This window comes from Loxodonta africana, chromosome 6 (assembly GCF_030014295.1).
Source record: "Loxodonta africana isolate mLoxAfr1 chromosome 6, mLoxAfr1.hap2, whole genome shotgun sequence".
NCBI classification, from domain to species: domain Eukaryota; kingdom Metazoa; phylum Chordata; class Mammalia; order Proboscidea; family Elephantidae; genus Loxodonta; species Loxodonta africana.
The window spans coordinates 32,899,747-32,917,564 of record NC_087347.1 but is presented as its reverse complement, the minus strand read 5'-3'; the positions used below and the strand labels follow the sequence as shown (position 1 = coordinate 32,917,564).

The 17,818-nt window shown below is 36.4% G+C and overlaps 1 protein-coding gene across 6 annotated transcripts in view; it reads left to right on the top strand.

The window, feature by feature from the left end:
• Positions 1-17,818, top strand: part of LOC111747568 (sperm-associated antigen 16 protein-like) — an 803,762-nt gene that overhangs the window by 120,800 nt on the left and 665,144 nt on the right. For all 6 annotated transcript variants that reach the window (XM_064286709.1, XM_064286706.1, XM_064286707.1 and 3 more), the window contains one exon: positions 2,951-3,060. In XM_064286709.1, the coding sequence (XP_064142779.1) occupies positions 2,951-3,060 (110 nt within the window). The remainder of the gene's footprint in view (positions 1-2,950; positions 3,061-17,818) is intronic.

The window sequence follows — 17,818 nt, the reverse complement described above, 5'->3', positions numbered from 1 at the left end:
AATATCTTCTGAATGTTGGCTTTCTCTCCTTTCTGCCACCTCTTTTAGTCCCTGTGGGTGTTAACAACAAAAACAGAAACAAAAACAAAAAACAGTTGCTGTCGAGTTAACTGTGACTCATGGCAACCCCATGTGTGTCAGAGTAGAACTGTGCTCCATAGAGTTTTCAATGGCTGATGTTTTGAAAGTAGATTGCCAGAACTTTATTCTTAAGTGCCTCTGGGTGGACTGGCACTTCCAGCCTTTGGGTTTGCTGCTGAGCCCATTAACCATTTGCACCACCCATGCAGAGTTTGTGAATTTTTTTCCTCATTTATAAAGGGAAAAAAAGGGTAGTGAGTTTCACAATACTGAATGATTTGCGTGAAGTCTAAATGGTTTAGAGGTGATTTTTATATAGTAAAAATATCAATGAATTATATGAATGCTAGCTGTTATTATTTTTAATTATTGTCATTATCATGTTGGCACCCTTGGTCTTTGAAGAGGAAAACACAATTTAAGAGAATTGCAACTGAAAATTTTGTCATAATCTCAGTCAGTGTAATTGCTGCCTTTCCCTCATACTTGAACTTCTCAGATGCTGTGGGCCTCTAGGTTATAGCACCATTGTGGGTTGACAGGCTGTCTGGAGACCTAAGTGTTTGTAGTCTCTCAAGTAGTTTGATGTAGTACTGGGTTATGCAACATTCTGTTTTCATGTTATTGTGGGGATTGTTGTTTCACTCGCCTTCTATTCACTCCATTGGCGAAGGAGAGATTCCCACCTTAGTGTTGTAGGAATGGCCAAACATGTGACACCTGACACTAGACAGATGAGATGGACAGTAATTTATTAGTCACATATACTCATAGTTGGGGGGGAGGAAAACACGACATACCACACAGGATCACACAGGTTTTGCATTCAGGAACACAGTGAAAAACCAGGGCTTTGGGAGGGTGGCTTTGTAGTATCAGGAGGGTGGGGTGCCACATTGTCACTGCAGGAAGATGTGATTAGCTTGTTTGAATAATTCTGCAGGCTGGCAGGGAATGGAAACCTGCTACTCAGGAACTGTGCTTGGTTTGTTTGAAAAGGAAGATTAGCCGGAAAACTTTATCTGTGGAAACCTAGTGGGGAGTGGAACTTGTAGTAAGATTATTGGATGCACTCCCAGTTTCACCAGGTGATGAGGAAGCACGTAATATTGGATCTTAATTTTAGACCTTACTATCACAATTTTTTTTTTTTTTTTTTATCACAATTGTGAGAATTTCATCCTCTGTCTAGAGCTGTTAACCAGTTGACATCAAGTTGATTTCAACTCATGGCATCCCCATGTGTTCAGGGTAGAGCTGTACTCCATAGGGTTTTCAATGTTTGTAATCTTTTGGAAACAGATAACCAGGCCTTTCTTCCAAGGTGCTTCTGCGTGGTTTTGAATAGCCAAGTGCTTAACTATTTGTGCCATCCAAGGACTCCCTAGAGCTGGTACTGAATAGAAAAAAAAAAAAAAAAAAGTTCAGATCAGGAAAGAAACGAAAGGCGAATCACGTGCTTCCTTGCCTTTATAGCCTCAGTATCCCTTAAGTGAGCCTTGACATTGAAATTATCCAGAAATTTTTGTGTTCATCATCTTTTCTCTATTATAAAAATAATATTACATTTACAACATTGAGTTTCTCCTTTCATTTATGTTTTCATGATTATAACTTCATCAGTTATTTGAAATAACCTTGCTTTAAAAAAAATAGGGAAAAATGTGCATTGTGCTCTGGTGGCACAGTGGTTAAGAGCTTGGCTACAAACCAAAAGGTTGCCAGTTCAAGTCCACCAGCCGCTCCTTGGAAGCCCTATAGGGCAGTTCTGTTCTGTCCTATAAGGTCACTATGAGTCAGAATCAACTCGATGGCAGCAGGTTTTTTTTTTGTTGTTGTTGCTGTTAAATATTTCTGTAAGGAGCCCTAGTGGTAGTGGTGCAATGGTTTAGTGCTTGGCCAATAACAAAAAGGTGGTCAGTTTGAATACACAAGTGGCTCTGCTGGAGAAAAAGACCTGGGGATCTGCTCCTATAGAGATTAAACAAAACAAAACAAAACTGTTGCTGTCAAGTTGATTCTGACTCATAGCGAACCTGTAGGACAGAGTAGAACTGCTCTATAGGGTTTCTAAGGAGTGGCTGATGGATTAGAACAGCTGACCTTTTGGTTAGCAGACATAGCTCTTAACCACTGCACCAGCGGGACTCCCCCGTAAAGATTGCAGCTTAGGAAGTCCCATGGGACAATTCTACTGTGTCCTATAGGGTCACTATGAGTTGGAATTGACACGGTGGCACACAACAACAGCAGCAAATATTTATGTATATAGAGCATGTATTTGGAAAGATGTGAACAAGAAAGAGACTTCTTCCGTCACTTTTTTCTCAAATAGTTCCGTTAGGACAGAGCTGTAAGTCCAAGGAGAATTAGAAGACTAATGTTAGAACTTCATTGAATGTTATGCTGTATTTCTCTTTCCTGTTGTTTTCAACATGAGATGTAGACATATTTTATTAATATAATACTCTCTTTTAAAAAATCTCTTATTATCTGGTTCCACTTTGGAATTTTCTCATTGCTTACCATTCTCTCCTTTGATCTTCTTCAGTTTCATTAATAAATATTAAAAATTCATGATAATAGGAATTTGGGTATAACAGATTTGGAGATTGGCTCCTTTTCTTTGTAACTGACTTACCATGTCAGTTCATTAATCTTGCAGTAATGCCACACTGCATTTTATGGGGCCTGAATTTTGAGGGCCCACTTAAAGCATTTTAGTGTTGTTTTAATATTATTAGTTTAATTCCTTTAATAATGCATTTATCAATGTGACTTTGGTTTACAGATATTTTGTTTATAATTTCTTTTCTTACAGACAAGGATTACAAATATATTATTAAGAATAAATTGTATTATTTTATAGTTGGACACAGGTGTGAAGGAGAAAATGTACCAGAAGGCCCTACTCAGAAATGTCTTCGTGAAGCCAGGGAACAAAACAAATGTAAAACAAAGATGAAAAGCAATACAAAGGTATGCCATTTATTTTTATTTTCCTTTGGTTCAAATTTACTCTCAGAAACTCTATAAAGATCCATGCACTTATATGATATTATTGTTTTACTGGAAAAGGAATTTAGAGAGTATATATTCCAACCACCTCAGTTTATAGATGGAAAACAGAGGCCCTCAAATGTTATTATTAACTACTGAACTCAGAGACACATGCATATTATTGGCAGAGACAACCCAGTGCATCACTGCCACTATTCTCAACCTAGGTGTCTTAGGCTGTGTTCTCCAGAGAAGCAAAACCAGTAAAACGCGTATATATATATATATATACACACACATATATATATATATATATATATATATATGCATACACACACATACATGCAGAGATTTGTATCAAGGAAATGGCTCAGGTGGTTGTAGAGGCTGGAACATCCCCAGTCCGTGGATCAGGATAGAAGCTTTTTCTAATTCACGTAGCCACAGGGGCTTGCAAACCCAAGATTGGCCGGTAAGAGAGCAGGGCTCTTGCTCTCAGGCTTTGAAGATTGATGAACCTCAAGATTAGCTGGCAAGACCTCAGGTAAGCTGCTTGCTCAAGTCTCAAGAACCAGAGGTCAGACGAACAGGAGCCAGCTGCAGGATCCAGCATGAGCAAAAAGCCCACGAGTCTTGCCAGAAATGTCCACTTATATTCCATGCAGGCCACACATCGAAGGAAACTCCCTTTCAACTAATTGCCTACTCACAGCAGAGCCCATCATGGAGGTGATCACAACATCATACGACTGCTGAGCCATTGCGAATCATGGCCCAGTCAAGCTGACACACCACCTTAACCATCACAATAGGCTTGGCCGTGTTTTGCACATCTGCTCAACTTTCTGCCTAAACTCACCTCCATCCGAAAGAAACCCAGTTCACCTCTTGTCTTATAGTATAACTTCAAATTTTTCTTAGTCTTCTTTAAAAGTAGAATATAAGTAAGCCCCATTGAAGAATATTTTTTTTTAGATGATTGACTTTGCTTTGCAGTCAGGGTGATAGTCAAAATCTTTAATGATTAAAGAAAATGGTATTAAAAATGTCTGGTCAGACAAATATTTAGAAAAAGAAAATTATGTAAAACTTGTGATATGTTTAGTTTCTTGTGAAAATTACATAAAAGTCTAGATGTGTAATAAATTTTTTTACAATTGTTGCCTTAGAGTTTTAAAATATCTGGCATGTATTTAAAATAAATTTACAATTATAATAGCTGTTTAGTAATAGGAATTCTATAAGAGGAATAGATTTTTATGAATTAAAATAATTTAATAAATTATTTACTTAGCCAATACCAATAACATTTTTTTCCCTCCAGTGTATGAATTAGACCCTGGTATATACCATTGAATAAAATGAAGACTTTTCTGTGATTTTTCAAATTAGTATTTTATTGCTTCTTTATTATCACTATTAAGTTAAGAATGTATTGTATTTCAGGTAGATGCATATCAGAGTTAAGTATTTTGGGGTGATCGTGGTGATTGTCATCAGAAATATTTTCATCCCTTAATAGCATAGGCATTCTCTTTCAGTCATGCTTCAAAAAAAAAAAAAATCCAAATCTGTTGCTGTCAAGTTGATTCCAACTCACAGCGACCTTATAGGACAGAGTAGAACTGCCCCATAGAGCTTCCAGGGAGCACCTGATGGATTCGAACTGCTGACCTTCTGGTTAGCAGCCGTAACACCTAACCACTACGCCACCAGGGTTTCCCAGTCATGCTTAGAAATGATTTTTTGATTCATTCGGTAACTTCTTATGGTTTCTAAAGTTTTTTACTTTAGTAATGCAAGTGGTTTAGGCTGGGTTCTCTGGAGAAGCAAAACCAGTAAAACATGTAAGTATATGTAGAGAGAGATTTATGTCAAGGAAATGGCTCACACAGTTGTAGAGACTGAAATGTTCCAATACTGTGGGTCAGATTGGAGACTTCTCCTAACTTACATAGCTGCAGGGGCTGGCGAACCCAAGATTGGCAGGTCAGAGAGCAGGGCTGTTGCTCACAGGCTGTGAAGATGAACGAATCTTGAGATTGGCAGGCAAGACCTAAGACTGCAGTTAAGCTGCTAGCTCAAGTTCCAAGAACCAGAGGTCAGACAAGCAAGAGCCAGCTGCAGGATCCAGAGTGAGCAAAAGCCCACAAGACTTGCCAGAATTCCACTTATATTCAATGCAGGCTGCATGCCCAAGGAAACTCCCATTCAACTGATTGGCTACTCTCAGCAAATCCCATCATGGAGGTGATCACATTATATCAAATCTCAACATGGAAGTAACCACAACATCGTACAACTGCCGAACCACTAGGAATCATGATCCGACCAACTTGACACACAATCTTAAGCATCACAGCAAGGTTAAATTTTTATGTGACTAAAAGTCTACTGAAATATGGGACAAGTATATGAATATTTATGCATAGTGTGTTCTTTTTTAGTGTTGCATTAAAATATATAACATAATACCTATAACATTATAGAAAAATTCAGGTGTTCCAAAAATGGTTAAAGAGCAAAGTGAGTCCCTCCCTCCCCTTATCAGGTAATCATTTTTTCACTGATTTTTCTCTTTTACTTTTCTAGTAGTTATTTTAATTTAACAATAGCTGAGTTTATTTCTATTTTTTTATGTTATCCACTTTAGACAGTGTTCATTGACTCTTTTTCTGGAAATAAACAGACATTAAGAGCACTTCACAGATATGAGTTACATTATTATGCAACTTGTCAGGGTTGATAATACTAACATTTGCTGTATAGCCCACAAATGGACCAATAAGCAACATCGTGATAAACAGAGAAAATATCAAAGTTGTGAAGGATTTCATTTTACTAGGATAAACAGTCATCACCCATTAAAGCAGCGTTCAAGAAATAAATCAGTGTATTACATTCTCCAGATCTGCTGCAAAATCTCTCTTTAAAACCTTAAGAAACAAAGATGTCACTTTGATGACTAAAGTGAGCCTGGCCAAAGCTATGGTATTTTCAGTCAATAAGGAAGACCAAAGAAGAATTGCTACATTTGAATTATTATGTTGGCGAAGAATATGCCATGAACTACCAGAAGAATGAACAAATCTGTTTCCGAGAAAGTAAAACTGTAATACTCTTTATAAGTGAGGATGGCGAGACTTCATCTGGCTTACTTTACATTATCAGGAGGGACCAATCCCTGGAGGATATCATCATTGGTAAAGTAGAAGGTCAGCAAGGAAGAGCAAGATCCTCAATGAGATGATTTGACACATGGCTGCAATGATGGGATCAAACATAGCAACAATTGTGAGGATGGCCCAGACTAGGCAATATTTTGTTATGGTATAGAAGGGTCGCTATGACTTGAGCTGACTTGACAGCACCTAACAATAACCACAACATGTAATCCTAATTCTACTTTCTGTTTTAACCTCATAAAAAGTACTTATTTGCCAGATAAATGGCTGCACACAATGTATCCAAAGCCATGTTAATCTGCTCTTGCGAAGATCCTACGTCAGGTAGAGTGTCTAAAATTTGGGCTTCAACTTGGTTGAGTTTGCAGTAGTTTACTCTTATCCTCCAGGATCTGTTTTTTATAAGGGTAGACTGGAAAACTTTATAGGAATGTGATGGGAATTGCTACATTGGAGTAATCTCTGCCATTCCCCCAGGAAGCAATGTTATTTTTGATTGTGATCTTGGTCAAGGAAGGGAAGTTTCAGAGGCCTCCACTTGGCATATGTTACTACCAATAACCTTTATCTCTCAGGCCAAGAAACTAATGTGAGGGTTCTGGCACCTACCAAGTATATTCTTTCAAATTACTTATTTGGAGACTAGAAAATGATCACCACATGGGTTCATGGGTGCCATCTCACTGTGATTCAAACCTCAATCAGTACTTTATTTATTACCTGGTATCTACATGTCTTAATAGATGCTAATTAAGGATGTGTGGGGGCGTGTTATAACACTGTGAGTCACTGACTATCGATGTCATGCTAGACCTGTGTCCAGCAGTTTAAAAATATTTGGGTATTCCTTCTTCCCCAGGATATGGTTACCCAAGAAAATGGCTGTTGGTACCTTTGGGGAAGGGATAAAAGAATCATCATATAAATATATCCTGTGGTGTTGCAGAATCCTTTCTGCTAGGGACCTGGACTGTTCTTAACTAAGTGGGTCCAGAGCCTGAAAACTTGTTCAGGTCTGGAATCCAGGCAAATAACTGTGACTTTTTATGGAGTAGTTGCCCTCAGCATTCTGATAATCCATCCTTGATGTCTTCTGGTTATACAGATTGAGCATTACCTTTTATTGCTTCCCATTTTTCTGTCCTCTAAAGATATTATATTCTATTAACTATCTCCCTATCTCTCTGTGGCTCAGGCTCTCCTGGCTGCTACTCCAGCTTTGTTGCTCTTTACCATAATTATGCCCCAACTAAAAAAAGACCTCTTTAAAATACTATAAAGCAAAGATGTCACCTTGAAAATTAAGGTGCACCTGACCCAAGCCATGGTATTTTCAGTCACCTTATGTGCATACAAAAGCTGGACAATGAATAAGGAAGACAGAAGAACTGAGATATTTGAAGTATGGTGTTGGCAAAGAATATTGACTATGGTTTGGCAGAAGAACGAACAAATCTATGTTGGAAGAAGTATAGCTAGAATGCTCCTTAGAAGCAAGGATGGCAAGACTTCATCTCATGTGCTTTGGACATGTTACCAGGAGGGATCAGTTCCTGGAGAAGGACATCATGCTTGGTAAAGTAGAGGGTCAGCGAAAAAGAGGAAGACTCTCAATGAGATGGATTTACATAGTGTCTGCAACAATGGGCTCAAACATAGACTGTGAGGATGGCTTAGGACTGGGCAGTGTTTCATTCTGTTGTATATAGGGTTGCTATGAGTTGGAATTGACTCGATGGACAGCACCTAACAACAACAACAACATGCCCACTTGTCCTATATTTTGTTGCGATCAAATCATCTTCGTTACTTTTAGTGAGTCCAGTTTTCTAATAACACCTCCTACCATCAGCCCAGGCTTTCAGAGGAGACTCAACTGAGCTTCTCAGTGATGTTGCCGTCCCTTTCAGCAGTGCAGTCCTTAATGCTTTTGTAACTGGTGTCTCCTCTGGTCATGTGGACATGGTTATCTGGTAGGTTTTTCATACTTACTTTGTATATCCACTCTTTCATACCCACTTTTCTGAGTCTTTTGATTGTTATTCCACCATTTGTCATGGTAGTTTTATCATTTTTATTTCATTTCAGTTAGCCTTCATTTGTTCCAAGCTTGCAGGAGTCACTGTAGCATCATCTTAACAACAGGATCCTTGCTAGGGTATTATATTCTATATCATAGGAGAGTGCTCTTTCAACCTTCTTTGTCCCAACAGCTTCAGGATCCAGTCCTTTTATGTACTCTCTTGGCACCTGCAGGTACGTGATAGCTAGGTCCTATAGTTCCTTTGGAAACCCTGGTGGTGTAGTGGTTAAGTGCTATGGGTGCTAACCAAAGTGTCGGCAGTTCAAATCCGCCAGGCGCTCCTTGGAAACTCTATGGGGCAGTTCTACCCTGTCCTATAGGGTTGCTATGAGTCGGAATCGACTCAATGGCACTGGGTTTGGTTTTTTTTTTTTTTTATAGTTCCTTTGGGAGGTAGTTCTTCTCTCCTAAAGCCTTAGTACTTCCCTGGCTAGATCATACTGTGACTTAAATGGCTTTTGGTGTATTGAACAGGAAAGGAGGTGGAGAAATACATTGTAAGAGGGGATATTTGTTGCCTTACAAAGCAGAGGACACGAATTAGTTTTGTTCAAGGGAAAAGTCCTGTCCTTCAGAGGGAAGAACAGGCCACTTCTGTGGGGATCCAGAGAGTTCAGGGAAATCTCAGGATTCAAGATTTTCAAGTGCATTGTCCACATTTATCCATAGCATCTCTATATACTATGTATAGATTGCCCCAATATTATTCTAAATTATGCTCTTTCTGTGGGTCCCTGGTGGTGCAGTGGTTAAGAGATTGGTAGCTAACCAAAAAAGGCACCAGTTTGAATTTATTAGCAGCTCCTTGGAAACCCTATGGGGCAGTTCTGCTGTATCCTGTAGGGTTGCTATGAGTTGGAATTGACTCGACAGCAATGGATTTGGTTTTGGTTTATCAAAATAAAACATTAAAAAATAAAACATTTCACAATTACCACAACCAAAAAAAAAAAAAAATCAAAAACGAAAACCAAACCTGGTGCCATTGAGTCTGCTATGAGTCGGAATCAACTCAATGGCAATGGATTTGATTTTGGTTTAGCAAAATAAAAACACTATTTAGACAATAAATAAGTGGTAACTTTGGTGTAGGGTAAGACAATTCGCAATACTGGGAAAGTCAGCACAACTTTATCAAGGCAAGGTAATGGAAGCTTCGCAGACACATCTAAACTCCATGAGGGATTGAATTACTGGGCTGAGAGCTGGGGACCATGGTCTCGGGGGACATCTAGCTCAATTGGCATAACATAGTTTATAAAGAAAATGTTCTACAACCTGCTTCAGTGAGTAGCATCTGGGGTCTTAAAGCTTGTAAACAGCCATCTAAGATACTCCACTGGTCCCACCCCACCTGGACAAAGGAAAATGAAGAAAACCAAAGACACAGGGAAAAATTAGTCTAAAGAACTAATGGACCAGAACTACCACATCCTCCACCAGACTGAATTCTGTACAACTAGATGGTACCTGGCTACCACCACCACTGCTCTGACAGGGATCACAGTAGAGGGTCCCAGATAGAGCTCGAGAAAAATGTAGAATAAAATTTTAACTCACAAAGAAAGACCAGACTTAATGGCCTGACAGAGACTGGAGAAACTCGGAGAGTATGGCCCCTGCATACCCTTTAAACTCAGTACTGAAGTCACTTCTGAGGTTCACCCTTCAGCTGGAGATTAGACAGGCCCATAAAACAAAATGAGACTAAATGGGCACACCAGCTCAGTGGCAAGGATGAGAAAGCAGGAGGGGACAGGAAAGCTGATAACGAGGGAACCCGAGGTCAAGAAGGAAAGAGTGTTGACACATTGTAAGGTTGGCAACCAGTGTCACAAAACAGTATGTGTATTAATTGTTTAATGAGAAGCTAATTTGCTCTGTAAATCTTCATCTACAGCACAGAAGAAAAAAATGTTGTAATTATCATAACCAAAATAAATAAAACAAAACCAAAACTGTTGCCATTGAGTCGATTTTGACTCATAGCAACCCTATAGGACAGAGCAGAACTGCCCCTTAGGGTTTCCAAGGAGCGGGTGGTGGATTAAAACTGCTGACCTTTTTGGTTAGCATCTGAGCTCTTAATCAGTGTGCTACCAGGGCTTCATAATTAGGTGGTTCGAATTGAAAATGCGTTGCATTCCAGAAATCTTTTTGGAACTCAAAATAATTTTTTTCTCCATAAATTTCATGCTGTAGTTTGTTTCCCTAAAATGATTTTTCTAACTCATAAGATATTTTCAAATATCACTTCTTTGCTGATGGCTTTCAAACCTGCATCTTATCACACTATAGCTTTATATTAATATATCAACAGTAACTACAGAAATTTCTATTTTGAGTTACTACCATCGCCTGAAAATTAAGATGACTTAAGTAAAAATTTTTTTTTAAATCATAAATCATTTTTTTATTTCATTAATAGGCTGATTTTTCCATTTTTGAAATTGTTTCTAATTTAATCTGCATTCTAGAGGTTCATTCAGTTCAAAATTGTGGCTTCCTCTTTGATTTTCTTCCATTGTCTCCTGAGCTCTCATTGATGTTTCTTTCACATTAATTTTCAGGTTCTGAATTTCTATATAGGATGAAATTAGGGGTTGAAATTTTGTTGGAAAGTCTAAGGGACTTGTCTTGAAGATTTATTAACAGAGCAAGTTTGCCTAGGTTAAATGTTTATTTTGGTCGAATTTGGGTGGATCTGGGGAAAATTATGGGGGCATGTTAAAACCATCCCCAAACCACCTATTGGACTGTCTCTATTTCTTCCTAATCTTCACTTCCATCCTTCTAAAGCTTCTCTGGGTGTTACCTTAGCAGCCATCTAGATGGTCTTGCCTCTGATTGTCCATTCTGTGTGATATTGAACAGTAACTCTAAAACATGCCTCCATAAATTGGTCTAATCTCTGTTTCTCAAGCAAGTTAGGTGTTTGGCTTCCTGATATTCTATGCTAATTCATATACATATTTGCATAACAGTATAAATTCTCATGTTATATCCCTTGTATAAAATTGAGTTAATAATGAAATTTAATTTTAAAGTCAATTCTAATGGTTTAACTTATTTTCTCTTGAATTAAGGAAAAGATGTCAAGCATACAGGAACTATGCTTTAAATATTATAAAGAAAATATACATATTTCTTCTCCCAATGGGTAGAAATGGAGGATGTACTGGGGAGGATATGCAAATGTTGTAGTACATATAACAAAATTCCACAACATTTTATATCTTAATAATTCAGTGTTGTCAAGGGTTAAAAAGAAATGAATACTGGTTATATTTTGGGAAATATTCACATTATCTTCAAATTTAAATTAAATTTTAAAATCTTATTAAAGAAGCAATTAAAATTCCTGCACTAAAATGATTATTTACCCAGGCAGCATCTGATTTAGCAACAATTATTTAGAGGTTATTGTAAGAAAAAAACCTTGGCCAAAGATTAGATGTTTCCCTTAAAAATAGCTTTCAGTAGCAATTAATAATTTAAATGCATTATTTTTTAATAATTGAACTTTATAAGTTTATTAATCAATAATATATGTTATATAAAAATGGTTTTTCAAAACTTATACTACCAATATTAAAATGACAGCTTTCTCATAAGCTATGGATGAGTTTTCATATTTGCCCATTTATCACAACTTCTAAGTCTTTAGAGATGATACATAACCTTTTTGTTAAAGGAACAAAAGGATATTATATTCTAGGCTATATTTAATACTTTCATAACTTATCCTTGCATGAGGTAACTATCGTCATCCATTTTTCCCCAGCATGGGATCTCTTAACATCCTGTTGCATGTAGTTTGGTAGATGCTATTTTAGCATATGAACTATTTTGGAGCTTAATTTGGATTTGAAACCCAGTTCTACCATTTATTACCTGTACAAACATGGGCAAATTACTTTGCTTCTATACTTCCACCTCTATAAATGGGGAAGAATAATATAATATATTCATCAAAGGTTTTTTTTTTTTAGGAGTCAATGAAGTAATATATGTAAGATATCTACCTATCACAGTGCCTATTACATAATTCCTACTCAAGAAATGATAGTGCTTTTGTAGAAAAGGTTATTTACTAGAAGATAAATGATAGTTGCTAATTCTCTTTTATTCTTTTGTGTTAAATATGATATAGGAAATACTGAATGAAAGTCTGTTAAAGACAGATTCATTACTTTTAACAGTTCTTGTAATTTATTTATGTAATGGCATGGATATAATTAAGCAATGGCTTTCTCTAAGTGAAGATATAGTTTACCTAATTTGGATCATGTACAAACACAGTGATGGAAATTAGAGCATGATGGTGGCTAATTCTGATGTTCTGTTTGTACGGGCCCTGCCACATGCTTGAAAGTGTTGTTTGGCTGAAAAATTGTGTACAACACTAAACATCTTTGGGGTTATTCTCTAGACTGACTTATTTAATGAAAAAAATGAAATCTTATTTAATATCTGTCATAGCATCTGCCAGTGATTATATAAAATAGATTATATTTCAATCATAATGATATTAAGATGTGAAGAGGAGAGAAAGGGTACCTTCAACTCTGACATGACAGATATGCCACCGTGCTGTGTTAGGATATACTGGCTGTGATAAGGGTTACTACAAGAGTAGTTAAGCCCACTTAACTGCTAATACCTTACATTTATTATAGTGACTTTAATGGCATTTTGTACAGTATTCTGGAATACTGCTCTGCAGTTTTATTATTATTCTGTCTAAAGTATCCTTGTGTCCCTGGCATCTACCAAGGATTTTGTGTATATTTTGCCAGTAATTGTGCGTATTACACCGGGACGTTAATTTATTCTACTTATCAAACATAAAGCTGATAAAATGAAAAATTAGTTTTGCATTTTTTAGAGTCTGGAAATATGGAAGGTATTAAAAAGCTATACCCGTGTACAAATGGGAATTTTAACACTAATAATTTGATAATGATGTTGAATGTCTTTAACAGTTCAAACAATTCCTTTAAAAAATCCCTGAAGAAATACATTAAAGTGTTTATTCATAATATCATGCCGTGTTAGATACATAAGGATTAAGCCAGCTTGTTTATAACTCTGTTCTGAATAGAAAATCAAATAAATAGAAATACTTATTGTATTAAACATATTCTACTTACATAAAGTAAATGTCAGCATAAAAGCAATAAGAGATAGTAATTATTTTCAGATTTTTAGCTCAGCTATTTATTTTCAGTTATGCATACATAACCTTGGATCATTTAGAAAATATAAAAATGAGATTTCAATGAAAAATGTTCAGTATTTTTATATTTTGAATACTTCAGTCAATATTAATATGTACAGTATCTGTATTTTAGAACAGCAAAATTGCAAATTATGAAACATGACTAGTATGTAGTCTTCTGTAACTTTTTTTTTTCTTCATTCTGTGTTTTGCTTCTGAGATTCTTCCATTTGCTGTATGTGGCTGTAGTTCATTTCACAGTATTTATTTTTCCATTCTGTTATTAATGGACACTCAGGTTGTTTCTAAAGTCGTAGTCTAATAAACAATACTGACATGAATATGCTTGTACACATCTCCAGGTTACCTATGCAAGACTTCCTATGGTGTATTTATCCAGGGAAGGAATTGCTAGTTTATTGGGCGTGGGATTTTACCAGATAGTGTCATACTGCTTTTGAAATTGGTTGAACGTATTTACCCACAAACAGACTTCCTGTTTATTCTGTGTTCTTTCTGGTACTCGATATTATTAGGGTTCTTGATTTTTGCCAATCTAATGGGTAAAAAAAAGTTACCTTATTGGGTTTTAATCTTTATTTTTCTGATTACTAGTAGAATTGAACATTTCTTCCGTTCCTAGGCCATTCATATATCCACTTGTGTGAAATACCATTTTATATCTTTTTCCTATTTTTTAAAATTGGGTTATTGATCTTTGAAGAATATTTAAAATGTAGTTTAAATATAATAATCATTTGATCATTTGTATCAATGCAGATATGTTGTCTCAGATGGTAGCTTTTGTTTTCCGTACCTTTCTGGTATCTCTTAATGAATAGTACTTCATTTTAATGTAGTGAAATTTATCAGTATTTTCTTTTATGATAGTACTTTTTGTCACTTGTTTAAGAGAGTCTTTCTTACCCTAAAAAGCCAAACCTGTTGCCACCAAGTTGATTCTGGCTCATAGCTATCCCTAGTTAAGAAATTTAGGCTTCTGTATTTTTTTAAATTTTGGTCTTTATTTATTTTTTTCTTTAACAAATGCTTTTTTTTCTAAGTGGCTTTCAAGTTATTATTTTTTTTTCCTTTCATTTAAATTGTGTTTTGGATGCAAGTTTATAGCTCAAGTTAATTTCTCATACGAAAATTTATACACATATTGTTTGGTGACATTAGTTGCAATCTCCACAATGTGACAGCACACTCCCCACTTCTACCCCGGGTTCCCTGTGTCCATTTGACCAGTTCCTGTCCCTTCCTGCCTTCTCATCCTGCTTTTGGACAGGAGCTGCCCATTTGGTCTTGTACATCTGATTGAACTGAGAAGTATATTCCTCATGTGTATTATTTTTTGTTTTATAGTCCTGTCTAATCTTTGTCTGAAGCGTGGGCTTCAGGAATGATTTCAGTTGTGCATTTACAATGTGTCTGGGGACCATAGTTTCAGAGCTTCTTTCAGTGTCCGTCAGACCTTTAAGTCTGGTCTTTTTACATGAATTTGAGCTCTATTCTACATTTTTCTCCTGCTCCATCAGGACTCTCTGCTGTGTTCCCTGTCGGGGCAGTCACTGGTGGTAGCTGGTCACCATCTGGTTCTTCTGGTCTCACACTGGTGGAGTCTCTGATTCATGTGGTCCTTTAGTCTTTGGTTTTCTTCATTCTCCTTTGCTCTAAGTGGGATGGGACCAACTGATGTATCTTCGATGGCCACTCACAAGCTTTTCAGACCCCAGACACCACGCACCAAAGTGGGATGTAGAATATTTTCTTAATAAACTGGTTATGCCAATTGATCTAGATGTCCCCCAGAACTATGATCTCCAGGCCCCCGCCCCAGTTACTCTGTCCTTCAAAGTGTTTGGATGTGTTCAGGAAACTTCTTAGGTTTTGCTTTGGTCCAATTGTGCTAACTTCCCTTGTATTGCGTGTTGTCCTTCCCTTCACCAAAACTGATCCTTGTCTACTATCTAGTTTGTGATTTCCCCTCCCCCTCCCACCCTCGTAACCATCAAAGAATGCTTTTATCTGTGTTTAAACCATTTCTTGAGTTCTTATAATAGTGGTCTCATACAATAATTGTCCTTTTGTGGCTGACTTATTTCACTCAGCGTAATACCCTCCAGATTCATCCATGTTAACAAATATTTCTGTGTGTAATTTCTAAAAAAAGTTTATTCCCTTACATAAGCATTGTGTAATAAAATGAAGGATTTAATGTTGTTGCAAAAATATTAATTTACATAATTAATTTAAATTTTGTCATGTGTTCCATTAATGTCTCCAGAATGTTTTTAAACTTTTTATTTTGAGATGATTGTAGAGTCACATGGAGTTGTAAGGGAGAGATCACTGTACACTTCACCCAGTTTCCCTCAAAGGTATCATCTTGTACAACTATAATGCAGTATTATAGTCAGGATACTTTCAAGGTATAGAATAGCTCCATCACTACAAGGATCCCTGGTGTTGTCTTTTTATGGCACACCTATCTGCCTCATTGTCTCCACCATTCCCAGCCCCAGCAACAACTAATCTGTTCTCCAGTTATCTACTTTGTCATTTCAAGTTTGTTATATAAATGCAGTCAGACAGTATGAAACTTTTTGGGATTGCCTTTTTCACTGAGCATAATTCCAAGTGGCTGTGTGCACCAATAGTTGGTTCTTTTTTATTGCTGAGTAGTAGTCCATTTTTACTTATTTTTCTTTGAAATTTGGTAGTATTCTCCAGTGTAACCGTCTTGGTTGGAAGATTTCTTTTTTTGGAAGACTTTTTAATTACAAATTAAACTTCTTTAAAGGCTATAGGACTATTCAGGTTATTTAATCTTGAGTTTTGGTAGTTTGTGGTTTTTGAGGAATTGGTTCATTTCTTTTAATTTGTTGAATTTATGAGTGTATTTACTATCCTTTCGATGACTTCAGGATCTAAACTGGCACTTCCTGTTTTATTTGTATTTGTGATATGTATCTTTTCTGTTTTTAATTTTTGTCAGTCTTGCTAGAGGTTTATCAATTTTCTTGATTTTTTTCAAAGAAAAAACATTTAGTTTCATTGATTTTTCCATATTTGTTTTCCCATCCTCAGTTTCAATCATTTATCTTTATTGTTTCATTCTACTAGCTTTGGGTATATTTTACTCTTCTTTTTCTACTTCCATGAGGTAGGAGCATAGGTTATTGACTTATTTCCCATTTTCTAATGTAAGCATATAGTTACAAATTTCCCTCTCAGCACTGTTTTAGCTATATCCTGTATATTTTGATATGTTGCACTTTTATTTTCATCTACTTATTTGTATTTATTTTAAATTTCCTTTGGGATTTCTTCGACCGAGAAACATGTTAATTTTCAAGTGTTTAGAGATTTTCTTGTTGCCATTCTGTTATTAATTTCTAGTTTGATTGCATTATTGTCAGAGAATATACTGTATGTTTTGTTGCTAGGTTGGAGATCAGAAAATGCCAGGCCTGAATCTCCTTTTTCTGTTGGGTAGAGGGTAGTCAGATGTTTTGCATCTATGGTGTTCCTTTAGTTCTGGTGTCTCTAACAAGTTTGCCTTCCTCTTTCCACCTTTCAGAGTACTTCTTTGATTTTTTCTTGTATTATTTCCAGGGATAATAGTTGTACGTAGCAGGGAAGAACAGGGTGAGATGAGTCTGCATCATCTTGTCTGAATGAGCAGCCTCTTCATAACATTATGCTTTCCAATTTTAAATATTTAATATACCTATAATTGATTTTTTTAAAATGTGGAATATAATAGGAATCCAATTTTACTTTATTTCATACTGCCTGTCTCAGCACAATTTATTGTATGGTGGTTCTTTTCCCCTATGGTCTGTGGTACCACTTGGGTCATTTAACTAGTTTCCATGTATATGTGTTTGCTTCTGAACTCTCTCTTATGTTCCATTGATGAGTTTGTTTACTCTTGTGCAAATATCACACTTTTAAATTATTATAGTCTTTAATAAGTTTTTATATATTTTATGGCAATTCCCTCAAACCTATTCTTGTTTTTCAGAAGTGTTACAGCTGTTCTTAGACTTTTCCTTTTATCTATAAATTTTAAAGTGTTCATGTTGTTAGGTGTTGTTGAATCAAGTTCTGAGTCATAGTGACCCTGTGTACAACAGAATGAAACACTACCTGGTCCTGCGCCATCCTCACAATTGTTGTACTTGAGCCCATTATTGCAGCCACTGTGTCATTCCATCTCTTTGAGGGTCTTCCTCTTTT